Raw genomic sequence first — 25,269 nt, 5'->3', positions numbered from 1 at the left:
GCCTGACAACCCACATGAGAATGGTGGATATAGAAACTGAGGAAATTCAAAATGTACCAGAGTAGAAATCAGGCCTGCTAGGAGCTCAACACTATAGTAGACTTAAAACACACCCACCACAGCTCAGAGAATGTTGTGGAAGAGGGGGCCAAGCGATTGTAAGAGCCTCAGAGTGGAAGGGAACATTCAGAGTTGTTGCCCACCCTCCCACAATGACTGACTGATGCTCTCAGAACTCATAACCCACAATCCTGTGGGAATACCAGAAATGCCACTGTGGGGGGCCCTCAGTGGAATGGGGGCAGAGAGGAGGGAAATGATGGTACCAACACATGATGTGTCTATACAAAATTCTACTTATTAAAAAGAATGGGAGTGGGGAATTCAGTTGGTGGCTCAGTGGAAAAGTACTTGCAGCTAACGTATGAGGACCTGAATTCAGATCACTGGTACCCACCTTTAAAGCTGGGTTTGGTAGTGCATGCCTATAAACCGAGTGCTTGGAAGCAGAGCCAGGAAATCCCTGGGGCATTCTGGCTATCTAGTCTAGCCCAAATTACTGAGCTCCAAGTTCAATGTGTAACCCTGTCTCAAAGAATAAAATAGAAACTGATTGAGGAAGACCTCACGTTGACATCTGGCTCCTACATGCACATTTACTCAAACACACATGTAGCCATGCATGCAAGCATTCTTACACCATACATATATACACAAAAAATGAAAGTGATAAATATGATTCTTAATTTCTCTTTTTGTTAAAGATAAATTAAAAGAAATAAAATCAATTTTCCCAAGTGCCTTATTAGTACGTTTTAAATCCATAGCCCTTCAAAGCCAAAATCAAATTGGTTAGTCCAGAACTTTTGGGGTGGTTACTGTGGGATGTTACGACACAGGTTGAGTGGTCTTATCACTTGGGTTAATCTCATGGACCCTCAGTTTTCCATGAGGCAATTTCGTTTGGTCATCAACTATTCTTATTTCTTTCTAAATGTTATAGTTTTAAAAAGAGTAAATTGACACTGAATTGAAATCATTTGTTCCCTTAACTTCATCATATTCATGTAAATATCAACCTCCAAATACTTATCATATCATTATTATGTACGTCTAATCTTTAATTAATAATTTGATTTTTTAATGGAAATATTTTTAGTTTAGTTTGTATTTAAATTTATAGTCAATAAAGTCATTAATTTTCCTGCCCTATGTGATTCTATCATGTAGACATTATCTGCAAAATAAGGAACAGGGGGTTATAAATATATAAACATCAAAAATAAAAGCACGGGATGGAAATAGAACATGTGTGCTTCTCCCTTGCTTATTGTCAGCTGCAATTCTTTTCCATCTGATTCATTCAGCAGTTCATGTACCAATAAAAGCAAAGGCCTCTGTGAGAGCATTCGACAAATTTCCTCTGCTGTGGTTTGCCTAGCCCTGCTTCCAGTTGATAAATCGTATTAACTACAGCAAACATTGCATGCGCAGTGGCCTTACTACTTGCAAGGATTTCATCATGTATTCTGTTGTTTCAATTTGGGAAGCAAAATCTGTGGGTTTTGGTGAATGTACACTTTCAGGTATCTCTGAGTGGTTCATGTGCACACGTGTATGTAGGAACATAGGAAGGTGGAGAACAGAGGCAAAGGGAAATGTTCGTCTCCTCCTCTCCACTTTACTCCCTTGAGGGAAGGTAACCTGGATTTTTTGCCTGGATTAGCTGGCTGTTAAGCCCAGGTGCACTTCCTGTCGATATACCCCCAGGGCTGAGGTTACAGGCACACAAGCCATGCCTGGGCTTTTTACATGAATGTGGAGGAACCAAACTCAGGTCTTCATGTTGTTAGCCAGTGCTGCACTGAGCCATCCCCCCATCCCAGTTTGCGTTTCTTAGCGGACATGAAGCACCAGTCCTCTTTCTCAGCGTTTCCTCCCCATTGCCTGTACTAAGTGCTGTATGTGAAAACACAGGATGCTGGTGGCACAGGTGACTTTGGGGACGAAACACAAATTAACAGCTTCAGAGTTTTATGTGGTTAGAATGAATGGTAATGACAAGCTCAGTTATAGAGGGGCACATAAGTCAGTGGGGACAGAAAGTGCTAGAGCCATCCACAGGGTGTTTTCTTATCTTGCTCATTTGGAGAAATTATGGCATTTTCCTCAAGGAGCATTGTGAATCTGTATTAGGGCGAATAAAGGAGGAAGCAGCGGCCACATAAGCAATTCTGCTTCTGAGACAACTGGGAGCTATGTTATTGACTAAACTATCACCAAAACAAAGCCTTTTTTAAAGGTGGTTTTTACAGGTAGTATTTTCAAAGAATATAACTTATTGCCCCAGAATAGCTGGTGTGAAGGTGACTTGCGCAACCAGACAAGCTCCAGTCATCTTGTCATTTCACATTCAGGTACTAGACCACAAAAAGTGTATCCTTACCTTGTGTTTATCCAAAATTCTCTACATCAGATCACATTTGAATTATCTAAATTTTAAAAGCATTATTTAAACTCCTCTCTACTCCTTCCTCAAGGATTTGAAATAATACATTTCAACATATTAATTTACTTTTAGAATTATTTACTTCTTATTATGGTATTATGAGTGAATTTTTTTTTTAATGCTGAGCAGTATTTGCACTTTGCCCTGGTTTTAAAAAAAAAAAAAAAGACATGGGATTGGGGTAGTAGTAAAGAAAATATAACAAAGTAAGAGTAAGGTTAATACAGGAATCATGCCAGGAATAAAAGCCTCTGCAAATGTATAACAAGGGAAACAAAAACAGACTAGAATGTGATAATTGGTCATCAGGATAGTTATCTGCATCATGTTCAGAGGGGAGCATTCTCCTGTGGACCTTGGTCAGTCATAAAGGGTACTGGTGAACATATAACTTCTCAACATCACAGCTGTGGCTTCTATAGTATATCCACATGGCTATGTCAGAGGGGCCTTTAGCATGCCCCCTGGCCTCATGCTATAGGGACACATCTTCCCAGTGAACTTTGCCCAGAACAAAACACAAGCTATGTTGAAGAACAGATTATTCCTAGGCAATTTACCCAAAGTATTATATGCTTTCTTGATGAGAATTAAAAAACAGTGTTAATAGCTATGTAAGATCTTGAGGAAAGGAAATTTCTTTTAGAATAACAACAGACACAGTAACATTGCAGCCAACTCAAATGAGAGCACTTCTGATGATCACTTTGGAAAACCACACAACCTCTTTCATGAGGTGATCCAAAGGTGGCCTGGACAGAGCCAAAATATTTCACTGATTTAATCACCTTGATGGTGTCTGAGGAACAGTGTGCTTTGTCAAGTTCATTATGAATTTTGGTATTCCTGTTTTAAATTCATTATGAATATTGGCATTTCTGTGTTTTAAGTTTGGCATTGATACACTTAGCACAAAGATCATAAAAGTGGCTTTGACAGTTAACATTGTATCAAGTATATTTTAGGCTGCAAATTATACCCAGAAAGTGACCCATGTGAGACCCAGAACCTGTACACGTCCCCTTACTTGATGAAAAGGTCTTTCAAATGTGATTAAGTCAAGGATCTAGAGGTAAAGATTAGACTGGATGATCCATTCTGGTCCTGAATGCAAGCATGTTTCTTTACAAGAGGGAAACTTGATACAGAAAGAAACTGACACACACAGGGAAGAGAAAACAGAGATTTGATTGATGTGACCAAAAGTCAAGAAATAATGGCAAGAGAGAAGGAGTCTATTTTTCCCCAGAGCCTTTGGAGACTACATAGCTCACTAACATCTTTATCTCAATCCAGAAATAGTAATTTTGGATATCAGTTCCCTTAAACTATTACAGACCAAATCTGAATTGCTCACTCTCTCTCTGTCTTTCATGTGTATATGTAGTATGTTGTATGTGGATATGTGGGGTGTGTTCTTGCATGTGGTGGTATGTATGTGTGAAGATGCATGCTCCCAATGTGTATATATACCTATGGAGATAATAGGAGAATGTCAGATTTCTATCACTCTTCCACATTATTTCCTTGAGACAGACTTTGATCCTGGAACTGACATTTTTGGTCATACTGGCTAACCAATAAATCCCAGTAATTCTGGGATTACAGGCATGCATGGCTCTCTTGTTTTAAGATACCTAATGTGCTATAATCTGTTGATAGAAATATGGATATTAAGGCTCATCTAGTGAGAGCTCAAGTAAAAGTGAGAAAATAAGCAAATAAGATATCTTAGAGAATATATTTAATATCATGAAGAAAATGGGTATAGAGATATGGACTTAAAGGCCCTTCCAGCAAGTGGCCAGACGGAAATGAGGAATGTACTCTTGAACTCCTCCCAGTGGCAGAAAGTGTTTCCGTGTGGTTTCAATGCCACGTAGAAAGTGGCATTGTAACTGGTGGATCTGGATGTTTCGTTAAGGAAATTTCCAAGCAAAGTGTATAAGCTGGTTTCTTTTGGCTTTTCATAGGAAAATGTCAGAAGGAAAACATAAACTTAAGTAGAAACTCTTAAGGAAGAAGGTGTTAATATTTTATTATTTTGGGATTTCTAAGCCTATCCAGATTGCAGAAAATTATAACATTAGCAAAGTTACTAACAGGAAAGCATTCTCTGAAGCAAAGTTCAAGGGTGTGTGGGAGTGAGCCCCTTTTCTTGAAGAGATTGGGTTTGTGGCTCTTGGATCCATTGAGCCAACTTGGCAGAAGTCAAGCTAGAGAAGAGGCGCGGGAGGGGCTTGCAGGGGGACTTCTTGTCTACAGGTGTGAATCCTGGTTGCCACGCATAAGAAATTTACAGGATCTTGAGCACTTTATATCAGAAGTACTGTCAGCTTGGGCCAAAAGAGATAGAAGACCACAAAAAAAGAAGACTGTCAGACTCCCAAATTGGGCTGATAAAACTAACAAGTAGTACACTTAATTCTGCCCTTTCAGTAGAAAGGAATGGTAATCCCAAGGTCAGATCCTTGGAGACAGAAGTCAGAGGTAATAAAGGACACAATAAACCTCAAGACACAGAAGATTTTTTCCAAGATCTTGAACCAGAGGCACCATCTTTTTTCCATTGTCTCCTTTTCTGAGTAGGAGTATCTTTGAAAGTTACCCTATTCCTATCCCATTTCAGAAGCAGATATTTTGTTTTCTGACTGACAGGTTCATGGATAAAGAAGGATTTTTGCTTCATAGTAGGTCATGGCCAGAGTCACCCATACAAGATTTAGATGACTTTGATAATAAGATTTGGGACTCTGGATTGACAAAATTTTAAGCTTGAACAGATGCTGTATTAGTTTTAAACTTTTGGGGATGTTGGGGTGGAATAAATGTATTTTGCAGGTGTAGCAGATAGAATTCTTAAGGGACCAGAAGAACCACTCTGAGAGGCTGAAAAATTATCTGCGCAAAAGATATTTATACCCTAATTTCTGTGTCCTGTACATATTATTTTATTTGTAAAAGGGTTCTTAATGTGATGAAGTTCAAGATGTCACAAGAAGATACTTTAGTGTATTATTTAGAAGGGACCCTGATGTGTCCTTACAAAGCAGAGGTAGTAAACAGACATTTGATCCAGGTAGGAGAGAGAAGACAGAAACACAGAAAGGAAGGAGATGTGAAGATGGAGGCCGAGGTTACACTGATATAGCCACTGGCCAAAGCATGCTGACTGCCTACAGTGAGACATTAGAGACAGTGTCCCTTGAGCCTCCTGGAAGTGCGGCCACACTGACACCTTAGTTTCGGGGCAGTGCAACCGGCTTTAGACTTCTGGTCCCCATAACTGTGAGAAAGTTCATTTATGTTGCTTTAAGCCACTAGCCTCATGGTTGTTTGTTACATCAGCCGCAGGAAATCAATATAGGCTATTCTTTTTTTTTTTAAATTAATTATTTATTTATTTGAGAGCAACAGACACAGAGAGAAAGACAGATCGAGGGAGAGAGAGAGAATGGGTGCGCCAGGGCTTCCAGCCTCTGCAAAGGAACTCCAGACGCGTGCGCCCCCTTGTGCATCTGGCTAACGTGGGACCTGGGGAACCGAGCCTCGAACCAGGGTCCTTAGGCTTCACAGGCAAGCTCTTAACCGCTAAGCCATCTCTCCAGCCCAAGGCTATTCTTTGTAAACCCTACAGAAAAAAGCACATGAATCTTCACCACTCCTTAGAGTCCTTCACAGAAAAGAAAGTAAATTATGAGCTTTTGAAAGTTTACTGTGAGAGAGACAGCATATATGAAATAGTGATAATTTGTTTATGGCAATAAGTATGAGTCGGAGGATGTATTTCTACTTGGATTTATGTCTGCATCAGCATTCCCATTGTCTTTCTATTAAGCTTCCCATTTTTTGGATAAAAAGCCATGATAGTCCTCATCGTCGTGTTCCCCCCCCCCATCACCCACACTACCTAACAGCTAACAGGGCTCAATACATTCTGTGTGTCATGGTCACCCCACTTTACAGACGAGACACCTGAAGCAGAGCTGTAAGTAACTTTCTCTGTGTCACACACGTTGTAAGTGGTACAGCCCAGACTTAAACCAGGCCTCTCCCTCTGGAGCCTATGCCTGCAACCGTTTTGCTATACTTATATCGTCCACCTCCCCTTCCACATCATGGTTAGGCATTCTATAAGAAGGAAACGGAATCGGGTTCCCAGATAATAAACACCTAAAGGAATCAAGGAACTTTCACAGTTAGTAGTTGTTATGGATAATACTGAGTACTTTACAGTTTAGTTTGCACAACTGTGATTGTCAGATCAGACGACTCCATAAAGGATAAAACATAAACCAAAGTTAGCATGCATCTCCATGCAGTGTGAATACATTTACCAATATATTGGGAGCTGAAGTATCTGGGAAGTTTCAACTTGAAATATATCTAAAACCTGTCATTCTCAATATTGTTTACCTACTATGTGTATTAGTCACCTTTTCATTACTATGATAGATGCCTAATATTATCAGTTACAAAAAAAAAGGAAAAGGTATTTCGACTCTGGGTTTCAGAGGTTCCTTGGTTCTTAACTTCGTTTGTTTTGGGCTGGGGCAAACCTACTGGAGAGCATACATCAGTGAAGATACTCACTTTGTGGTGTCCAGGAAGCAAAGAGAGAAAGATAGGAGCCAGGCCCAAGTGCCCCATTCAAGGGCATATCTGCCTTATCACATAACTTCCTTCCACTAAGTACGAATATATTTTACAAAGATTTCACAACCTCCCAACAACGCCATCAGTTTGGAGACCAAGGTTTCAACACATGAGTCTTTGAAGGATATTTATGGCTAAGATTGCCACTTATTCAGGCCAGGAGACATTTTTGTTTCACATGTGGAATGATAAGACATGGAGTGGGGTGGAGAAAAGCTTCTGCTAATTCCAGGCTCCCAGCCTGTCTCATTTTTGTACATCCTGCATTTCTTTTCATTTAGTCAAGGGCCAAGATCTACAGCAGGAACTGAGGACATTTTTGTAAGGGCTGTATGAGCTTCATGAGGGCTGGCATGCCACAGAGACAGCAATGTGCTCTGGTCAGCCAGATGGGAAGCCAACTCTGACCTCCCCAAACAACCAGTGCCATGGCAGGACAGCCTTCTCAGCAGGGTCTATTCCTAATTCCTTTCACAGACAATTCGGATCTGGTCAGATGTCCCATTACCTCTCAGAGGCCTAAGGCATTCTACTGCCAGCAGTTTCCCACATGTTGAACCTTCATTAAGGAAGCATCTATGTACCATATATATATATATGAATATATATATATTGAATATATATATATATATATATATATATATATATATATATATATATATAGAGAGAGAGAGAGAGAGAGAGAGAGAGAGAGAGAGAGAGAAGAAAAATGCATTTTCTTTAAAAATAGTTCATTTTGAAACATGGTCAGTATCTGTCCTTTAAAAAATTATGTACAAGAGTTGGGCATGGTGGTACATGCCTTTAATTCCAGTACTCAGGAGGTCAAGATAGGAGGATCACTGAGTTCCAGGCCAGCCTGAGACTACATGGTGAATTCCAGGTCCGCCCAGCCTAGGCTATAGTGAGATCCTATTTCAAAAAAAAAAAAAAATACATATAATGGTATTTGTTTTTATTTTGTACTTGTTCCGAATACTGCTTTGTGTATATGCATGTGTTATGTGCAAGTGCATGAGGCTAGAGGAGAACAATGGGTGTCCTTCCTCTGTTACTCATCCATGCATTTCCTTGAGACAGAGTCTCCATCTGAATGCAGAGCTGTGATTTATGCCAACACTAGTGATTCTCCGGCTTCTGTTGCCCATCGTTGTGGGATTGTGGATGAGGGTGGCCATGTCCAGCTGTTTACATGGCTCCTGGGGAAGCTGACTCAGCTGCGCTCAGGACCCCATAGGCCCCTATGTATCTGACAAGCTCTCATACCAGCAGACCCATTTCCCTAGTCCCAGTACAGCTTTGGAAATGAAACAAAACAAAACTTAGGTAAATGTCTTTAACTTCAGAAAGAAATGTAAGAAATCCAGACAGAATCCCTTGGTGACTATCAAATAACAAAACCAGCACTGTATAATCAGATGCATTGTATTTGTGTATTTGTGTCTTCCTAACAGGGAAAAATTGAGGAAGCAGTGAATGCATTTGAAGAATTAGTGCAAAAGTACCCTCAGAGTCCACGAGCAAGATATGGGAAAGCACAGGTACTCTGAAGCCCTTCTCTTTAGAAAACCTTTCTGATATTCATGGTCGGTCGGTCAGTCTGTCTGTCTGTCTATCTATCTATCTATCTATCTATCTATCTATCTATCTATCTATCTATTTGAAGAGAGAGAAAGAGAATGGCCATAATCCTTTAACATTGCTAGACATTATTGCTGATGAGCAATAGATATTGTGCCACATTAGGGAAAAATATCAATAACATCTATAGCATAATAGCTCAGATACAAAAAATATTGCCTGAGGCCCAAATCTCAAATTCCTTCTGTGACATAAGAATGTAAATACAGGGTTTCAAAAGCATGCATTTATTTTGTCTTGGTATCAACAATTAGCATCATAAAAAATTGCAAAGTACAGAACTTTTTTGCCATAATTACATTAACATTTGTACAACAATTTTCTCTGTACTCAGCAGCATAAAGCAAAAGTTAGGCATGATAAATTAAATTTTAATACGGTCATTAAAAAGAAACTAAATTCATAGAAGTTTTAAAAAATAAAAGTACAGCAGCAGAAGAATTTTATAAGGAGAAATAAATTTTGACTTTTAATTCTTTTGTTATCAAATTAAACAGTTATTTTGGAATATCCCAACAAACTTGAAAAATCCAATACCTGCAAGCCAAATTCAAATTACAGTGTCTGTTATTACTTTTAAGTGCCACTGCTAATATCTTATTCCTAGATCACTGTGGACATGTTTGAACAGGCTCCCTAAACCTAGGACACAAAATTTTAAATCATAAATAGTTCACTTCATTATCTTGCATAATCTATTAATGCCTTTGAGGCACAAAATGCCACATGTCTAAGGAAGTGTATCTGAGTGAATTGTTCCTCCCAGGAAAAGTTGTGTGATTTTAATGTTCTGTAACAAGTGCTCACTTTCAGCCTTGTTTTATCTATAAATAGAAAACTGTTTTGAAATAATCACTCTACACAATTCCAGTTTTCAAACATGTGCTTACCAGTTTTGTTCAACAGAGGTTTAAGGAATTACATGTCATTTTGCCATTTTATTATTGGTATTTTTCTTAGTTATAGAAATTGTAAAATGTTTATGACTGCATTAAAATGAAGGATTCTGGGGCTTGGGGAGGGGGCTGGCACACAAATTGTATCATGTTTCTCTCCTTTCAGTCTGACTTTAAAGAGCGTCATTTCTGTCTCTGTAAGGAGGGTTGTTGTGGATGGCACTGCCCTACCTTCACAGGCTTCAGTTCTCGAGCTCTGTGTGTAGCTTTGTGGAGTCCATGGTTCCAGTTGTAGAGATACTCTGGGTGGTCTCGGTAGGATTCTCTCAACTCAAGGACTCTGTTTCTGTTGGCATTTATCAGTGTTCATGGTCTGGGGAGTTAAGTCACAAGAAGCTGGTAGCTAAACCAAAAAACTGGATAATAATATACAACAGACGGCCATGCAGGTGGCCATTGACCATTGACATTGGACTTCTGTCCTGGTAAGAAGACCTATCCTGCAAGCCCATGGCAGGTTTTCAAAGCTCAGTGGTCTGATGAGTAGTTCCACCAAACAAGGATGAATGACCATTTGCCAGTCTTAGAGATTTTCATCCTACCAAATTTCTATTCTCATCAACATGCATATTGCCACCACCACTGGGTATCTTACCCTAATCCATATAAATTATTTCAATAATATGTTGTTTTCAGAAAAAAAAAAAACTTCTCACAAATGCCTCACTTTATTGATGGGTGATGAAAACATTATATATATATATATATAACTTGTATCATTTTCCTTAAATGCTAATCTTTATAGTCTGTTAAATCATTTAAACTATTGATCCCCTTAGACATTCTCCCCTCATTCCTACCTCCAGTAAGTATTTCATTCCCCATTCTGTTTCCAGCTATTTATTTCTCCAAGAAAGTGCAAGTGTCTGGAGACTCTCCAAACTCACACTAGTACGGTAGCAAACATCCTGTGTCCGTGTGCTCTGCCTTCGCACCCTTTGGCAGGGATGCACTACCCTGTCCTGTCCACACACTCTCTCACCCGCTGGAGGACTTTGCTGGTTTCTGTGCCTGTTCCTTCCGCCTCAGAACTTCCTTCTTGTCTTTGATGTCCTTCTACAAACACATTGCACTATTGCCCATCCTGACATTCTCTCCCTGTCTCCTTTTCCTGCCACCAGCCCATTTCTCAGCTGCTGTGTATAGCTTAGCACCTTGAAAGAGTTATCTCCTCCTCCATCCCCATGTCTCATCTTCTCTTCAACTTTCACCTAGGTCTTCCCAACAGTCCTGTGGAAACACTGTTGCTAGGGCCATGGCAGCTCCACACTGGCCAGTGTTCTCACGTTCTAGGGTACACCCTGATGGTACTTAGAATGCACTTCATCTCTTCCTCTTGAAACCTTTCCATTCCACTCGAGGCCACTGCTATTTTGTTGTTCTCTTCTTGTCTCACTCATTCTTCATCTTCCTTGCTCATCTACTCATGTCTTCCTGACCTCTAATGACTTTGAGAATGGCTTTGAAACATTAGAGGGCTTCTTTAAAAACTCCTGTCTTCAAACTCTACTAATTGTTCACTTATGATCCTTGTACATTACTATCTTTAAATACTGTGTCAATCCTCAACAGTACCCAAGAAGATATCTCTAAGGCGGGCCTCTTCCTGACCACACTCAAAACTGCACCTTCTGAGTCAATATATCCACTTGATATTTGGAGTTAATATACAGGTGTGAACTCCTGATTCCTTCCTCCTCCAGACTTGGTTCTGTCCTTATTCCCATTCTCAGGGATGATAGTTCAATCAGGCCATCACTTAAGCAGAACCCTGAATTCATCCCTGACTTCTCTCTCTTATTTTCTGTTATATCTTACATCCAGACCATATGCCAGTCTCATGGTCCTCATCTTCAAAATGCATCTGTAAACATATCTCGTCCTACCACGTCATCACGACTATCTTGGCCCCAGCCACTGTCACCCCTTGCCTGACTCCTGGGTGCTCTCCTTCTCTCCCTTGCCTCAGTCTTTTCACACTACTGTTGCCAGCACAGTCCCTTCAAGAAGACATAAGATCTTGTGAAGAATCCCAGTGGCTTTGCACTTCACTGCATGGCACAGAATTCTCAGTAGCTTAACAGGACAGCAGCTTATCGGATGACACCATGGCTACATTCCCTCCACTCTGCCAGCCTTTCCCTCAGTCCTCACTCTGCCATGGAGCTGCGTCCTGCTGTTCCCTCTGCCTCCCCCACTCTTCTTCCAATAACCTTATAATGTTCCTTTTATCAGATCCTCCCTGATGGTCCTGACTAAACTAACAGATTTCTCATTTTCCACCCAGCATGCTCCAGTCTGCTACTCGGAGGCACACTACCCACAGCCATCAGACACATGTACATGTTTGTGTTTTGTCATTTTGTCCTTTCTAAATGGAAGATTCATGAAACAAAAATCTCTTTTGTTCAGTTTATGTGCCACATGTATGCAACAATTTGTTAGCCCCAGAAAATGAGTACTGAGTGAATGAATGAGTGAGTGTATGAATGAATGGGCACATACATGAAAGAACAGGAAGCATGGGCTAGTGTCCTTTCTGTACAGAGTTCTCACATGAATGGTATCGGTGCCGTCAGTGTTGGTGCATGTAAATCTTGCTTTCATAATCTGTCTCTTCTGTAACTTAGTAGCAAACATTTTTTTCATATTATTTAGTCAGTATAGTATTTGGCTTCGTTTTGTTTGCATTACTTGATAAAGATTAAAGGTTAATATTTTCTTTTTAAAGCATGTCTAAAAGTGAAATTTTCATGACTATGAGGCGAAATTACAAATATGGAAGTGACAGGACACTGATCTGGGTGTGGCTTCCTCTAGTGTGAAGATGATTTGGCTGAGAAGAGGAGGAGCAACGAGCTTCTACGCAGAGCCATCAAGACCTACGAAGAGGCAGCCAGCCTGCCTGTTGTCCCCACAGACCTGGTGAAGCTGAGTTTGAAGAGGAGGTCAGAAAGACAGCAGTTTCTAGGTAAGGTGCAGGAGGAGCTAACTCAGGAGGAGACGGAACACTTTGGCCTTGAAGGGCATGAAAGATAGGCTGATTCAGAAAGTCATGATTCCTGGGAAGAAACCTAGTTTTATAACTAATTTTCAGTAACTTACCTATCTTAGACTATCAACAAATCTGATATAGCAAGCCCAACATCAAAAATTACAAGGATATGGACAGCATTTTGCACCCTCTGCCATATTAAAAGTGAGGCAAATAGAATGCTGAGATCCTGGACAATTTGTGTAAGTTCACAGGACAGATGTGGCACCAGAAGCTCCTTGTATTGTCAAATGCTTTCACTCTTCACCATCATTCTTGTTGCCAAAGGTTGAAGTCATTGGTTGAATCATTTTAATAGAAAAATCTTTGTTATTTTGGAAACTTCCAAGTTTTTACCTGGAAAATGTAAAGGGAAATGCTAGAAAATACATTTTTAATCATAAAATGATTTTAATCACAAAATAAATTTATAAACTTTTGAGAAAGAACACATTCTTAACCGATCTAGGTCCCTAGTGTGTATTAGTTACTTCACTTGCTGTGACCAGAGATGGATAAGAGGCAGTGTGATTAATTAAGGAAAAGGTCTGTTTCAGCATACAGCTCCAGGGGGACAGTCCCTCATGATGGGGAAGCCAGCTGGTCTCAGGAACAGAACAAGAATAGAAAGTTGGGCCAGGCTATAAAACCTGTGACCCCATTGACCTTCCCAAACAGGACCACTAGCTGGGGACCAAGTGTTCAAACACATGGCTTCATGGGAGAAATTTACATTTAAACCATAACATAGTCCAAAGGCAGGTAAGATTCACTACCAATGACTTTTGCCTAACATGTGACCATGTGACCAAGGAAGAAGGACCAAGCCATGTGTCGCTGCAGAGGTGGGTTTCTGTGTAGTTCCATGGGTGAATTCTCATTGTCACTGAGGGAAATCTCAAGTGTGTCACAGTCAAGGCGCCACTAGTCCTTGTATCAGCTTTTTGAGGGATGGAATAGAGGGTGGTTGTGTCACTTTTGTAGATAACCAAAACTGGGATACATGTAAAGCTCAAATCATGGTTTTAACAGTAAGAAATGTGTTGCTAGGCTCATATTCATTTAGACCAGTCTCAGGGAGAACAGACATGGTAGACATGGTCCCAGCAGGACCACAGGAAGTGTGGTGTTTGCTTGGGCACAGAATTAGCATAGCTGATGTTTTCTCTCCTGTGTGGCTCTGCTTAGCACAGTTCTGTCTTTGAAATGTTCATACTTTTATTCCTTGTGGATTTTTACATTAATTCTGATTTTTCTGTTTGTTTTTCAAGGTAGGGTCTCACTCTGGTCCAGGCTGCCCTGGAATTCACTATGTACTCTCAGCGTGGCCTTGAACTCACGGTGATCCTCCTACCTCTGCCTCCTGAGTGCTGGGATTAAAGGCGTGCGCCTCCATGCCTGGCTTAATTCTGATTGTTTGAAAAAAATTGTTAAATATTGCTCAACTCAAAGTTGTGGTATTTTTGGTTCCAAACTTTTATGCCCAATGGTCTACTTGCCTCCTAGCCTGAGAACAATATTGCATGTGAAGGATCCTGACCTCTCTACTGAAATGAATTCTGAGGAGGCTCTGAGACAATTGAACAGAAGATTTTACAGAGACAATGAGAAATGAAATTGGCCTAGAATGCAGAGTAGAAGGGACAGGCTGCAGGTGGCTACAGGAATGTGTGTGTGTGTGTGGGGGGGGGGGTGTTGGTGCATGTCTGTGTTTGGACATTTCTGCATCTATTTGCATATGTGTGTGGATGCCAGAGGACAACCTCAAGTATTGTTCCTAAAGAAACTGTCCACCATTGTTGAGACAATGTCTTTCCTTGACCTGGAGCTCACTTATTAGGCTAGGCTGCCTGTTTGCCTCCGCAGGCGCTGGGATGACAGGCACCATCATTATGTCCAGCTTCTTTCTTTACATGTGCTCTGCGGGCACACCTCACGTCCTCATGCTTTAAGGCACGCACCTTACTGAACGAGCTCTCTCCAAAGCCCATGCGAGAAGCATTTTCATCTGCACTGTTGAGTAATGAAAGTTTAGAAACAGAAGGAATGTATGTGCCCAGGAGGACAATGGGGAAAGGGAAGTGTGCAGAAAAGTCAACTCAGATTTGTGAAAGGATGAATGGCTGGCTGAGCACACCACTCTGGAGTGGTAATTGTAATAGGTTTTGCCAGCAGTGGCTCAGAGCCTCCTGGGATGAGTGGATGATTCATTCTGCCGGGTAGTTGGTTAGTAGCCTACTTCCTTGATAAATCTTCCTATTGCACTGGGCTCTACTCAGTGTGCAGACGGCAAATGTAAGGTCATTTTTTTAAACATATACAAGTGTTACTTAGCACATAATTTGCATATGTGGTTTGTGTTTCCACCTGTGACAAGGAATGAGGGGGCTCAGACATTTTAACATCTGAAAACCTTAAAAGTAAGTGGAAGCTAGGGCTTCATGAGCTCTGCAGTGCAGAGTAGCCTGGCATCCACCAGAGGCTCCCCTAATACCAGAGGATGTTTCCTCTGCTCCTTGAAGAGATCAAAACAGAGACAAGTGCGCCTGTAGCTGGAGGTCCACAATGAAGTACCACCCATGTGGTTCGTGCCTTGGCAAATTTCATACCAGGAGTTCAATCCTGAAAGCAGAGGTTTCATTGCCTGCACACTATCTGTAATTTTGAAGTTAGTAAACAAAAATATTTTAGTAAAACATTTTTTACAAGGAACTAGTAACTAACCCTTTCTGAAAAGGGAATTTAACATAAAAATATAAATGTGGATGGACTCAGAAAATAAGTGTGTTTAAAATTCTTTAAACCATGGACAAGATGGCCAAGTAGTTAAGGCAGTGGACTTCTAAAATACTAAATACTTCCAATCAATATTATATTTAGTATGTACATATATCAGTTATTACTACCATCATGAATATATTCTGAAATTTTACCACGTACTTGATAAGCCATCAATAAAGTCAGTTTTAAGCTGGATTTGGGGCTCTGTTAAAGGTTTTTTTTTTCATAATTTGTATTCTCAGTGCAAAGGCATTGTTGCAGTTCGCATTGCTGGCAGAAATCACCCAACCAAGAGCAGCTTTTGGGGAAAAAGGGGTTTATTTTGGCTTGGGGATGCTCCACAATGGCAAGGGAAAATGATGGCAGGAGCAGAGGGTGGACGTCACACCCTAGCCAACATCAGGTGGACAATAGGAACAGGAGAGTGTACCAAACACTTTCTAACACCTATAAGCTCACCCCCAACAATACACCACCTCCAGGAGACTTAAATTTCCAATTGCCATCAGCTGGGGAGACTAGCATTCAGAATACATATGTTTATAGGGGGCACCTGAATCAAACCACCACATTCTGCCCCTGACTCCCATAAACTGATGTCCATACATGATATAAAATACAATGCATTCAGAACTACTTTAAGAGTCCCATAGTTTTTATCAATCCTAATGATGTCCAAACATCTCCATAATCCAAGGTATTTTAAATAAGCCATAATACCAAAATATCTCCCCAAACCTGTAATGGCACAGAATAAACACTCATACTGCAAAAGATGGCACTGGGCATATCAAAAAAAAAAAAAAATTCAACCAATACAAGATTCAAATAGGGCAAACATCAAACTCTAGCTCCAAGTCCAACAACTCTAGTCAGTGACAAATCTCCCAGTCCAATAATTCTAAGCAGCACCAAGTCTCTGGAATCGCAATCCTGCCCCTTCAGCTAGGCTACTCTCAGTCCTGAAAACCTTCATCTGGGGCCGGCAGCTTTCCTTAGTAGCCAGCTCATGGTCCTGCTTCTTCACTGGGTCTCCACTGCAATCCATGGTCCATTCTCACGGCTCCACTGGGTACCCATGCTTCATGCTGCCCATGGCCGTTTCCAAAACACAAGACCACGTTGCAAACTCAAACGCCCTCTTTTCCTGCATTTCTTATAGTCCACAGTACCAAGTAGGGTGCCAATTTGTTAATCTAGTGGGAAATAAGCAGACTGTAAAGAACAGGACACTTCTTGAGCACGCAGGCCACTTTAAAAGACAACATTCTTCCTGTTGCCCCAGTGCAGGTCAGCTGGCCCAATCTCAAAGGTTGTAATCTCTCAGTTGCAGCTGAACGGGCAGCAGTTAACCCCACAATTTTCATTTTTTTTTCTGTGCCATATCCCTCTGCTCACAGTCAGGTTGCACTCAGTTTTGCAATGCTGGCAAAAATCACCCAACCAAGAGCAGCTTTTGGGAAGAGGGTTTATTTTGGCTTTGGGACACTCCATGATGGCAGGGGGAAATGATGGCATGAGCAGAGGGTGGACATCAATCCCCTGGCAAATATAAGGTGTACCATAGCAACAGGAGAGTGTGCCAAACAGGAGAGTGTGCCAAACACTGGCATGGGGAAACTGGCTATAACAGCCATAAGCCCACTGGGGAGACTAGCATTCAGAGCACCTAAGTTTATGGGGACACCTGAATCAAACCACCACAGGCATATATACATTTTTTTTCTGATTCCAATCTTCCTGCATTTAGTAATTCTCTCATGGAAAACTTCCAAGATTTTGATGTGCAACATTTTTATTTCTATTCGTTTTCCCCACAATCAGGTCATATGAGAGGTTCCCTACTCACGCTACAGAGATTAGTGCAACTATTTCCCAGTGATACTTCCTTAAAGAATGACCTTGGAGTAGGATACCTCTTGATGGGTGATAATGACAATGCAAAGAAGGTTTATGAAGAGGTAAGTACCTGACTTCTCCTAGCCGTGTCATATTGGCTACATCATGAGTTCATATGCTGTATGCCCAGTGCCACATTCTCTTTGCTTAAATTATAATAATATAGTCTAAGCTTTGTTTTCACATTGTTTTTTTTTTCCTTCTCCTCTTCCTTCTTTTTCTTTTCATTCTTGAGACAAGGTATCACACTGCAGCCCAGGCTGACCTCAAACTTATGGTAATCTTCCTGCCTCAGCTTCCTAAGTACCACCGTGCCCAGCTCTCCTTCCTTTTTCATTGTCATATGTTCATTGTACAGAGTGATTCATGTGCTACTTTGTGCATCTGGCTTTATCTGGGTACTAGAGAATCAAACTCGGGTCGTTAGGCTTTGTAGGCAAGTGCCTTAACCTCTGAGCCAGCTTTCCAGCCCTTAAAGACATTTTCATTAAATGTATCAAATGCTCTGACCTTACTCTTGCCCATCTTAATGGTAACATTGTGAATTTTAGCTAACAGGAAAACAGTAAAACCTTCAGCTGGTTTTAGGACAGTCTTTCCGACTACAGTCTACCAGTTTGCAGGCAGCTTTCTAAAGGTGATTTTTGTGACTGAAGAGACTAAAGTTCTTGTAAATGTGAAATTATCATCTTTTCCCTTTTTGTAGTGGGTCTTTCAGGCTCCCTGTTCAGTATGGCATTGACATTTCGACCCTCTGGCAAGGATGCTTTCCAAGGGGATTCTGCCTTATAACAGACATTTTAATAGGGAGCCTCTAAGCTCCACATAACTATAAAACCTAGGAAACTGGTTCCTTAAGGAAATGAAGGAATTTATTTGGTTCAGAACAAGCAAAACGTCAAGTGAACTTTGAAACAGGAGCAAGTTAATGCCTCTATAAAGCAGAGGACACGTTTCCTTGTGATTCTTTAATTTAGGCCTCAGGATCAATGGTTTGCAAGGTTACTGCAGTTTTTCCATCAAATGTGACTGCCTATACAATTCCATCTGTTTTGAAAATATTCTCGAGGACAGCAGTTTCATGGTCAGTCCAGAGACTGGTCCATTCACAAAGTGATACTTGCCTCTGTTGCTTGCTGTTAGTGGTTACACTGAACATCGCTGCATTTTGAAGTTATTGTCTTTCTACCTTTGTCGTCATTTTTATTTTTTCTGAGAGATCTTTGCTTCTTATGGCCCCGTTAATATGGACACAGTTGGACAGAGCCCCCAACAAAATGTATGCCAAATATGGATACCTGTTCTAGGTCATAATTCCATGTGAGATACGGTATTTGCTAATGGCCAGACAATACTCAAGTGTGCCCTGCCTCATACAGTTTGGATAAAAGAACGTCACATGTCTCAATAATTCAGGATCTGAATGTAAGAATGATCACACCATATCAGACATCTCAACAATTCCTTCCACCGTCAGAGGCACAAAGATGGAAGTACAGAGATTCTTTCTCTCTTTTTCTCCCTTCCTGTATTCCCCTCTCCCTCCCTTCAATGCAAAGGTCCCGGTTAACTGCCAAATGGACACTCAGCACATGTGAGGTCACATCAGGAGAAGAGAACGCTCTAGTGTTTAATCTCAAACAGATCTTTCCTTTTAACTTACATAAATCCTGGAATGAATTTGTTCTGTTTACCTGCCATTAAATCTGCATTTTACTTCACTTGTTTGTAAAGTAAAATTTACTTGTTTATACATTTGAGACCATATACTCATCTGATTAAGTATAATAGGAGACAGAAAGCCTCAGATATCACCATATTATACAACTGAGCAGATTTCTTTTAAAAGAAGGATTAATCATTTGAAACTAGGTGTGGGATTTGCCTCTTTCTCTCCTCTCACTTCTAAGTTAATAAGCTATATCTAGTGGATTTTTCTTTCTGTAACTACTGTCTGTCCTGACATGTTTATGTCGCTGTCAAAAACATTTCAAGGGCTGGAGAGATGGCTTAGTGGTTAAGCGCTTGCCTGTGAAGCCTAAGGACCCCGGTTCGAGGCTCGGTTCCCCAGGTCCCACGTTAGCCAGATGCACAAGGGGGCGCACGCGTCTGGAGTTCGTTTGCAGTGGCTGGAAGCCCTGGCGCGCCCATTCTCTCTCTTCCTCTATCTGTCTTTCTCTCTGTGTCTGTCGCTCTCAAATAAATAAATAAATAAAATTTTTAAAAAAATAAAAAAATAAATTTCAAAAAGCTAACACTGGACCTTCCATGCAATAATGCCCAAGAAAATGCCTGCAGTGTGTTTAGGAATTTACATATTGTCTGCATATGTATATATACAAGTATGATACATATATGGTAAAAAGAAATGCAGACACCCATGGGAATTTTTTTTTTTCTTTTTGGTTATTTGAGGCAGGGTCTCACTCTAGCCCAGGCTGACCTGGAATTCACTATGTAATCTCAGGCTGGCTTTGAACTCATGGCAATCCTCCTACCTCTGCCTCCCGAGTGCTGGGGTTAAAAGCATACGCCACCATGAATAGTCCATGGGAATTTTTAAGCTGAAGAAAAATATTTAAAATACTTTCCAAATTTTATTGAACTGGCAAAAACCCTTTTGCTCTGACTAAAATGTTAATATTTCAGTAATATCAGTGTGCAGTGCTACTATTTGATTTGGTAGTCCCACTTTATTCATGATTGCTCTGTTCCAAGATCCAGAATAGGTGTCTAAAATTGAGGAATCCTTGCCTGTGAATTGCATGACATGTGTGCTTTGGGGCACTATTAAGTAAGATGAGGGCTCCTACTTGCACACAAGTGTTGTGGTACTGCATCTATCCGTGTCATGATGGAGAAAGCTACTCTGTAATGAATGGACAGATAGCATACACCACATGGATACACTGACAAAGAGGCAGTTCCCATTCTGGGCAGAACAGCGCAGAACAGGGTGAAGTTTCTCCATGCTACTCACAGTGGCACATATTTGAAGCATATGAATTCTTTACTTTGGGAATTTCCATTTAATGTTTCTGGACCACAGATAACTGAAAAGTGAAGTCCAAGATAAAGGGTGTTACTATCTATTTTATTTTTTTGTGTATGTGTGGTATGCATGTGTGTTTATGCAATGCTTATATACGTGTGGGTACATGTATGTTTATAGGTGTTGCAGTCCGGTTCGCATTGCTGGTAGAAATCACCCAACCAAGAGCAGCTTCTGGGAAAAAGAGGTTTATTTTGGCTCACAGGCTTGAGGGGAAGCTTCACGAAGGCAGGGGAAAATGATGGCATGAGCAGAGGGTGGACATCACCCCCTGGAAAACATAAGATGGACCACAGCAACAGAAGGGTGTGCCAAACACTGGCATGGGGAAACTGGCTATAAAGCCCTTAAGCCCGCCCCCAACAATACACTCCTTCCAGGAGGCATTAATTCCCAAATATCCATCAGCTGGGAACCTAGCATTCAGAACACCTAAGTTTATGGGGGACACCTGAATCAAACCACCACAGTAGGTGTATGTATTCAAACATACATATGCACATGGAGGCCAAAGGTCAATGTTGTGTGTCTTCCTCAATCACTTTACACATGATTTTCTGAGATAATGTCTCTCGCACTGAACACAGAACTCACAGATTCACCTCGTCTAGCTAGCCAGCAGCCTCTCGATCCCTACTGTCTCTGCTTCCCCAGTGTGGGGATTATAGGTCTGGCCACCACACCTGGCATTTATGTGGCTGTTACAGATCTGGACTTGGATGGACCCTCATGTTTTCTCAGATAAGACTTTACTGAGTGAGCCATTCCCCCAGCCGCCTATGTTGGGTTTTATTTTTTAATTCTAGAAATGTGTGTTATAAAGAGTTTCTACTGCAAGTAGAAATGTCAGCTGTATCAGTATGAAAATAGATGTAGATAGATGATACATAGATGATAGGTAGGTATATAGGTAAATAGATACATAGATATACAGACAGCTAATGGTAGAGGCAGAGAATCTATGTTATTACTGTAGACTCCATCTGGGTTTCTTACAAATTCACCTGTCACTGCCAAGTGTTTGTTGGACCTGTGGGTTCACTATGTAGTCATGTTTAAAGTGCAAAGGCATATGGCTAAATACGAAGAAGATGGAGTCTCCACTCATTGTGCTGAGAGATGGCTGCCCCTACAGGGAAGATTGAGCCATGGGCTACTTTAGTAGCAAGTATATTTCAGAGACAAGGACAAGCAGAGGTGTGTGCACTTGCTATTCCCCAGGGGATTTTCTTGCCTGTGTCACTGAACAGAATACCTTGTGATTCAGCGTGACTGCTCTCTTCCCCTCCACCCTCTTCTATTGCCTTTTGTTTGTATCTCACAACGTTCCCTCATGCTCCTGACCTTCACTCCCGATTTTAATGTTTCCTCACTTTCTCTTTTGCCTTAAGCACCTTATTTCTACTGTGGTCTGCTTCTGCTTCTGCTGGTGAACCTCTGCACTTCCCTAGATGTCTCTGGACCTGTTCCCAGTCACTCCACCCATCTTCTAGGGTTCTTGAATGCCCCTTGCCTATTTTCTATAAGCTGTATACCATCTTGCATCACCATTGTCTGCTTATGAATGTATCTCTTGCCTGGATGAAAGCCTCCTGGATAGAGACTAGTTCTCATTTGTTCTAGAATATCCATGGCCTAGAAGAGTCCAGTGGATTCTGACATGCCTAGTAAATGATTACATTTGCTAATCATGTGAGGTGATGGCTGTGTGTCTGCAGGAGACCATCTTGTCTATGTGGCTTCAGTCTTTATAATGACCCTCTATTGCTGTGTGGCAGGAGCATGATCTGCACTGATGCTGTTCAGTGCTGGAGGCCCATATTGAGCTTATGTTCAGCATGACTCTAGCTTGCAACTAGCATGCAAAAGGAGAAAAACCTGTCCTTCCATGCTAAGGAGGACAGCCACCATGCACCCATCCATACATTTAGCACAGAGCTCCCAAGAACCTCTCTCATCAAGTGGAATGGGGGTGCAAGCAGTAGAACAGGTGATGAGTGTTTTTGTGACCTTTGACCAGAGACATTTTCATCCTGGAAAGGGGATGTCCCAGTTGGATCCCTGATCAACACAGAGGAGGACTGTGAGCATAAAGGTTGTCCAGCACAGGTGTCTTTGGCCTGTGGTGAGCAGCTTGGAGTCCAATTCATTCCAGCAGAATAGCTGAGAGACTGGAGCTGGGCCCAGACATGTGGAGGCCATGGAAGTAGATTCAAGAACTTGATCTTTCATTCTGAGTGAAGTAGACCTAAGAAGGGTTAAGATCCGATTCCAGATTTAAGCCTTTCATGGATCCAGTGGTGAACAGATAGCAAGAGTGCAGTTAGCAGCTGAGGCTGTCCTAGGAAAATGAAGAAGAGATGATAGGATTGGAGCAGGGTGCTGGCAATGGAGGAAGTGTTGAATGCTACAATTCTAAATATACCTTAAAGGTCATGGCAGCCAGATGTGGGAGTGCATGAGTTCCAGGGCCTGACACCAGGCTCAGGGATGGGTAGTAGGTACAGTGGTTTCAAGAAGGGAATGAGGCTCCCCTTTCTGGGGACACTGCACCTCATGTGTAAGTCCCCATGGTGACTGTGACTTCCCATTCCCAAGCAGGCTCAAGGATAACTACATGTAAGTATTTTTTCCCTGCTGCATTGACTCATCTTCCTCTTTTATTCCTCAAATTTGTTCGCCCAAGCAGCTTTCTAGGTTGAATGTTGTTGTTTGATTTCTCATGGATAATATTTAATTTAGAGGAATTTGCATAATTTATCTTTAAATAATAATAAATCCATATAATGATAAAAAGTGATGTGGTCTGTACAAAATACTTACCTGGGTTTCATCAAAGAATATTGGACTTACTAACCAAATACTCAGTGCTAAAGGTGGTTTGCCCACCCCAAAGTTTTTTTATACAGGTTTTAAGGTTTTTTTTTTAATTTTTAGATAACTTCACACTTCCATAAACATTACACAAGTAGTACAGAGGCTGTGCACTCTTGTCCCCTACCCACTGTACACAGCCTTGTACACTCACGTCCACAACCACACTGGCCACACTGGGCCCAGCCTCAGTAGAGAATCAACGTAGCCAGATGTGGCTGGTCCGCAGGTTCTTGGAGTCCAGTGCCCTCCTAGTCTTGGCTAGGAGCCACATGGTACCACATCTTCACATCTTCATGTCTGCTCAGCCTGTGACAGTTCTTTAGGGTTCACTAACCTTCATGCTTTTAATGATCACCGAAAATTGTCCTGTCATGTCTATCAGATGCTTCCTCCCTGGTAGATTCTATTTCGTGTTTGGGGCAAGCCACCTCTGGGCCTGTACTGTAGCAAATGTCCTTCTTGAAGACAGCCATGGTCAAGGTGGTATCCCTTCTTATGCTATTGTTTCTTTTTTTGTGATCATTATGCATTAAGAACAGAGATTTCTCAAGGTTCTTTTTATATCACACATTGCCTCTAGCTTCACTGACCACTGATGAAATTTTTACTGAACAAATGGACCCTAGTACATTATGTGTACAATTCCATTCAGAGTTGTCTTCAAGCACACAGATTCTGAGGAGTTTTCTCTAATTATTAAAATAAAATTGAAGTCATATCAATTGACAGGCATTTTGCTGATTTGCATTGTTAAAGCCATGCTCTACTAGTTACTGCCTTTTCAGTCATGCCTTTATTCAATATCTCATCAGTGTTAAAGCACATTGATTTGAGAGACAGTAGGGCGATTTAACTTTAATGATAGCAGTGAGACAAAGTCACCTGCAGTGTGTTAACTGTAACATTGTCATCCAGTTCAAACACAGCAAACTAACCAAAACTTGTTTTGATGGGTGTAAGGTTTCTGATTTGTCACAGTCGCTTTTTCCTTTGTCTGTAGGTTCTGAGTGTGGCGCCACACGATGGCTTTGCTAAGGTGCACTACGGCTTCATCCTGAAGGCCCAGAGCAAGATTGCTGAGAGTATCCCCTTCCTCAAGGTAAGTACCATCATGCTTCCACTCCTTCCATCGCTCCGGCTCCTGGACTCATTTGGACCCCTTGGCTTATCCGCCCTACATTGATTGGCTTGTGCTGCTGAGTACCTGCCATCAGAACGTGTACCTCTGACCCCACCAGTCACAGGCAGCATGGGCCTCCACTGTGACTGAGGGCCATGCCTTTGCATCCCTGGAATAATTCAAGAGATGAGAGTGCTTCCAGGCTTATTGTTTCAGAGGACTCAGTCTATCCCAGTAGGAAAGAAGTGGTGGTGGGAATGTGTGGAGCTGGCTTGGTCACAATGTGGTCTCTGAGCAATAAGCACAGATCACAGGTAAAAATCAGAAGTGGATATGACCTTCAAAACCAGGTATGACCTTTAGGACCCCCCCCTCCCTCCAGTGGTGATCTATTTCTATTTCTGCCAGCCAAGCTCCAACTCCCAAAGGTTCCACAACCTCCCAAAATAGTGCCACCAGCCTGGGGAACAAGTGTTCAAACAGATGATCCCATGAAGGACATTTCAGACTTAACACCAGTCAGGTGAGCAGAGACTAATTGGAAAAGACTTTATTGGGGAATTCATAAAACTAAAGTTGTTATAGTTTTTGATTTTAATTAGCATATGTTAATTGTATGAAATAATGGCTTCATTATGACATTTTTATACTTGTATATAAAACATTTATTCTTTCCAATTATAGTTTTTATATAGTACCAAAAGTGGACAAAATTATTGATACAGAATTTTAAAACAGAAACAA

At 41.2% G+C, this 25,269-nt stretch overlaps 1 protein-coding gene across 4 annotated transcripts in view; it reads left to right on the top strand.

The window, feature by feature from the left end:
• The window catches only part of Asph (aspartate beta-hydroxylase), a 226,064-nt gene that overhangs the window by 148,776 nt on the left and 52,019 nt on the right, over nucleotides 1–25,269 (top strand). For all 4 annotated transcript variants that reach the window (XM_045143382.1, XM_045143383.1, XM_045143381.1 and 1 more), the window contains 4 exons: nucleotides 8,620–8,706; nucleotides 12,583–12,733; nucleotides 17,402–17,538; nucleotides 24,406–24,504. In XM_045143382.1, the coding sequence (XP_044999317.1) occupies nucleotides 8,620–8,706; nucleotides 12,583–12,733; nucleotides 17,402–17,538; nucleotides 24,406–24,504 (474 nt within the window). The remainder of the gene's footprint in view (nucleotides 1–8,619; nucleotides 8,707–12,582; nucleotides 12,734–17,401; nucleotides 17,539–24,405; nucleotides 24,505–25,269) is intronic.

This window comes from Jaculus jaculus, chromosome 2 (genome assembly GCF_020740685.1).
Source record: "Jaculus jaculus isolate mJacJac1 chromosome 2, mJacJac1.mat.Y.cur, whole genome shotgun sequence".
In the NCBI taxonomy this organism is placed as follows: Eukaryota; Metazoa; Chordata; class Mammalia; order Rodentia; family Dipodidae; genus Jaculus; species Jaculus jaculus.
Note: the sequence above shows the minus strand (reverse complement) of the source record. Positions and strands in the feature narration are given on the sequence as shown.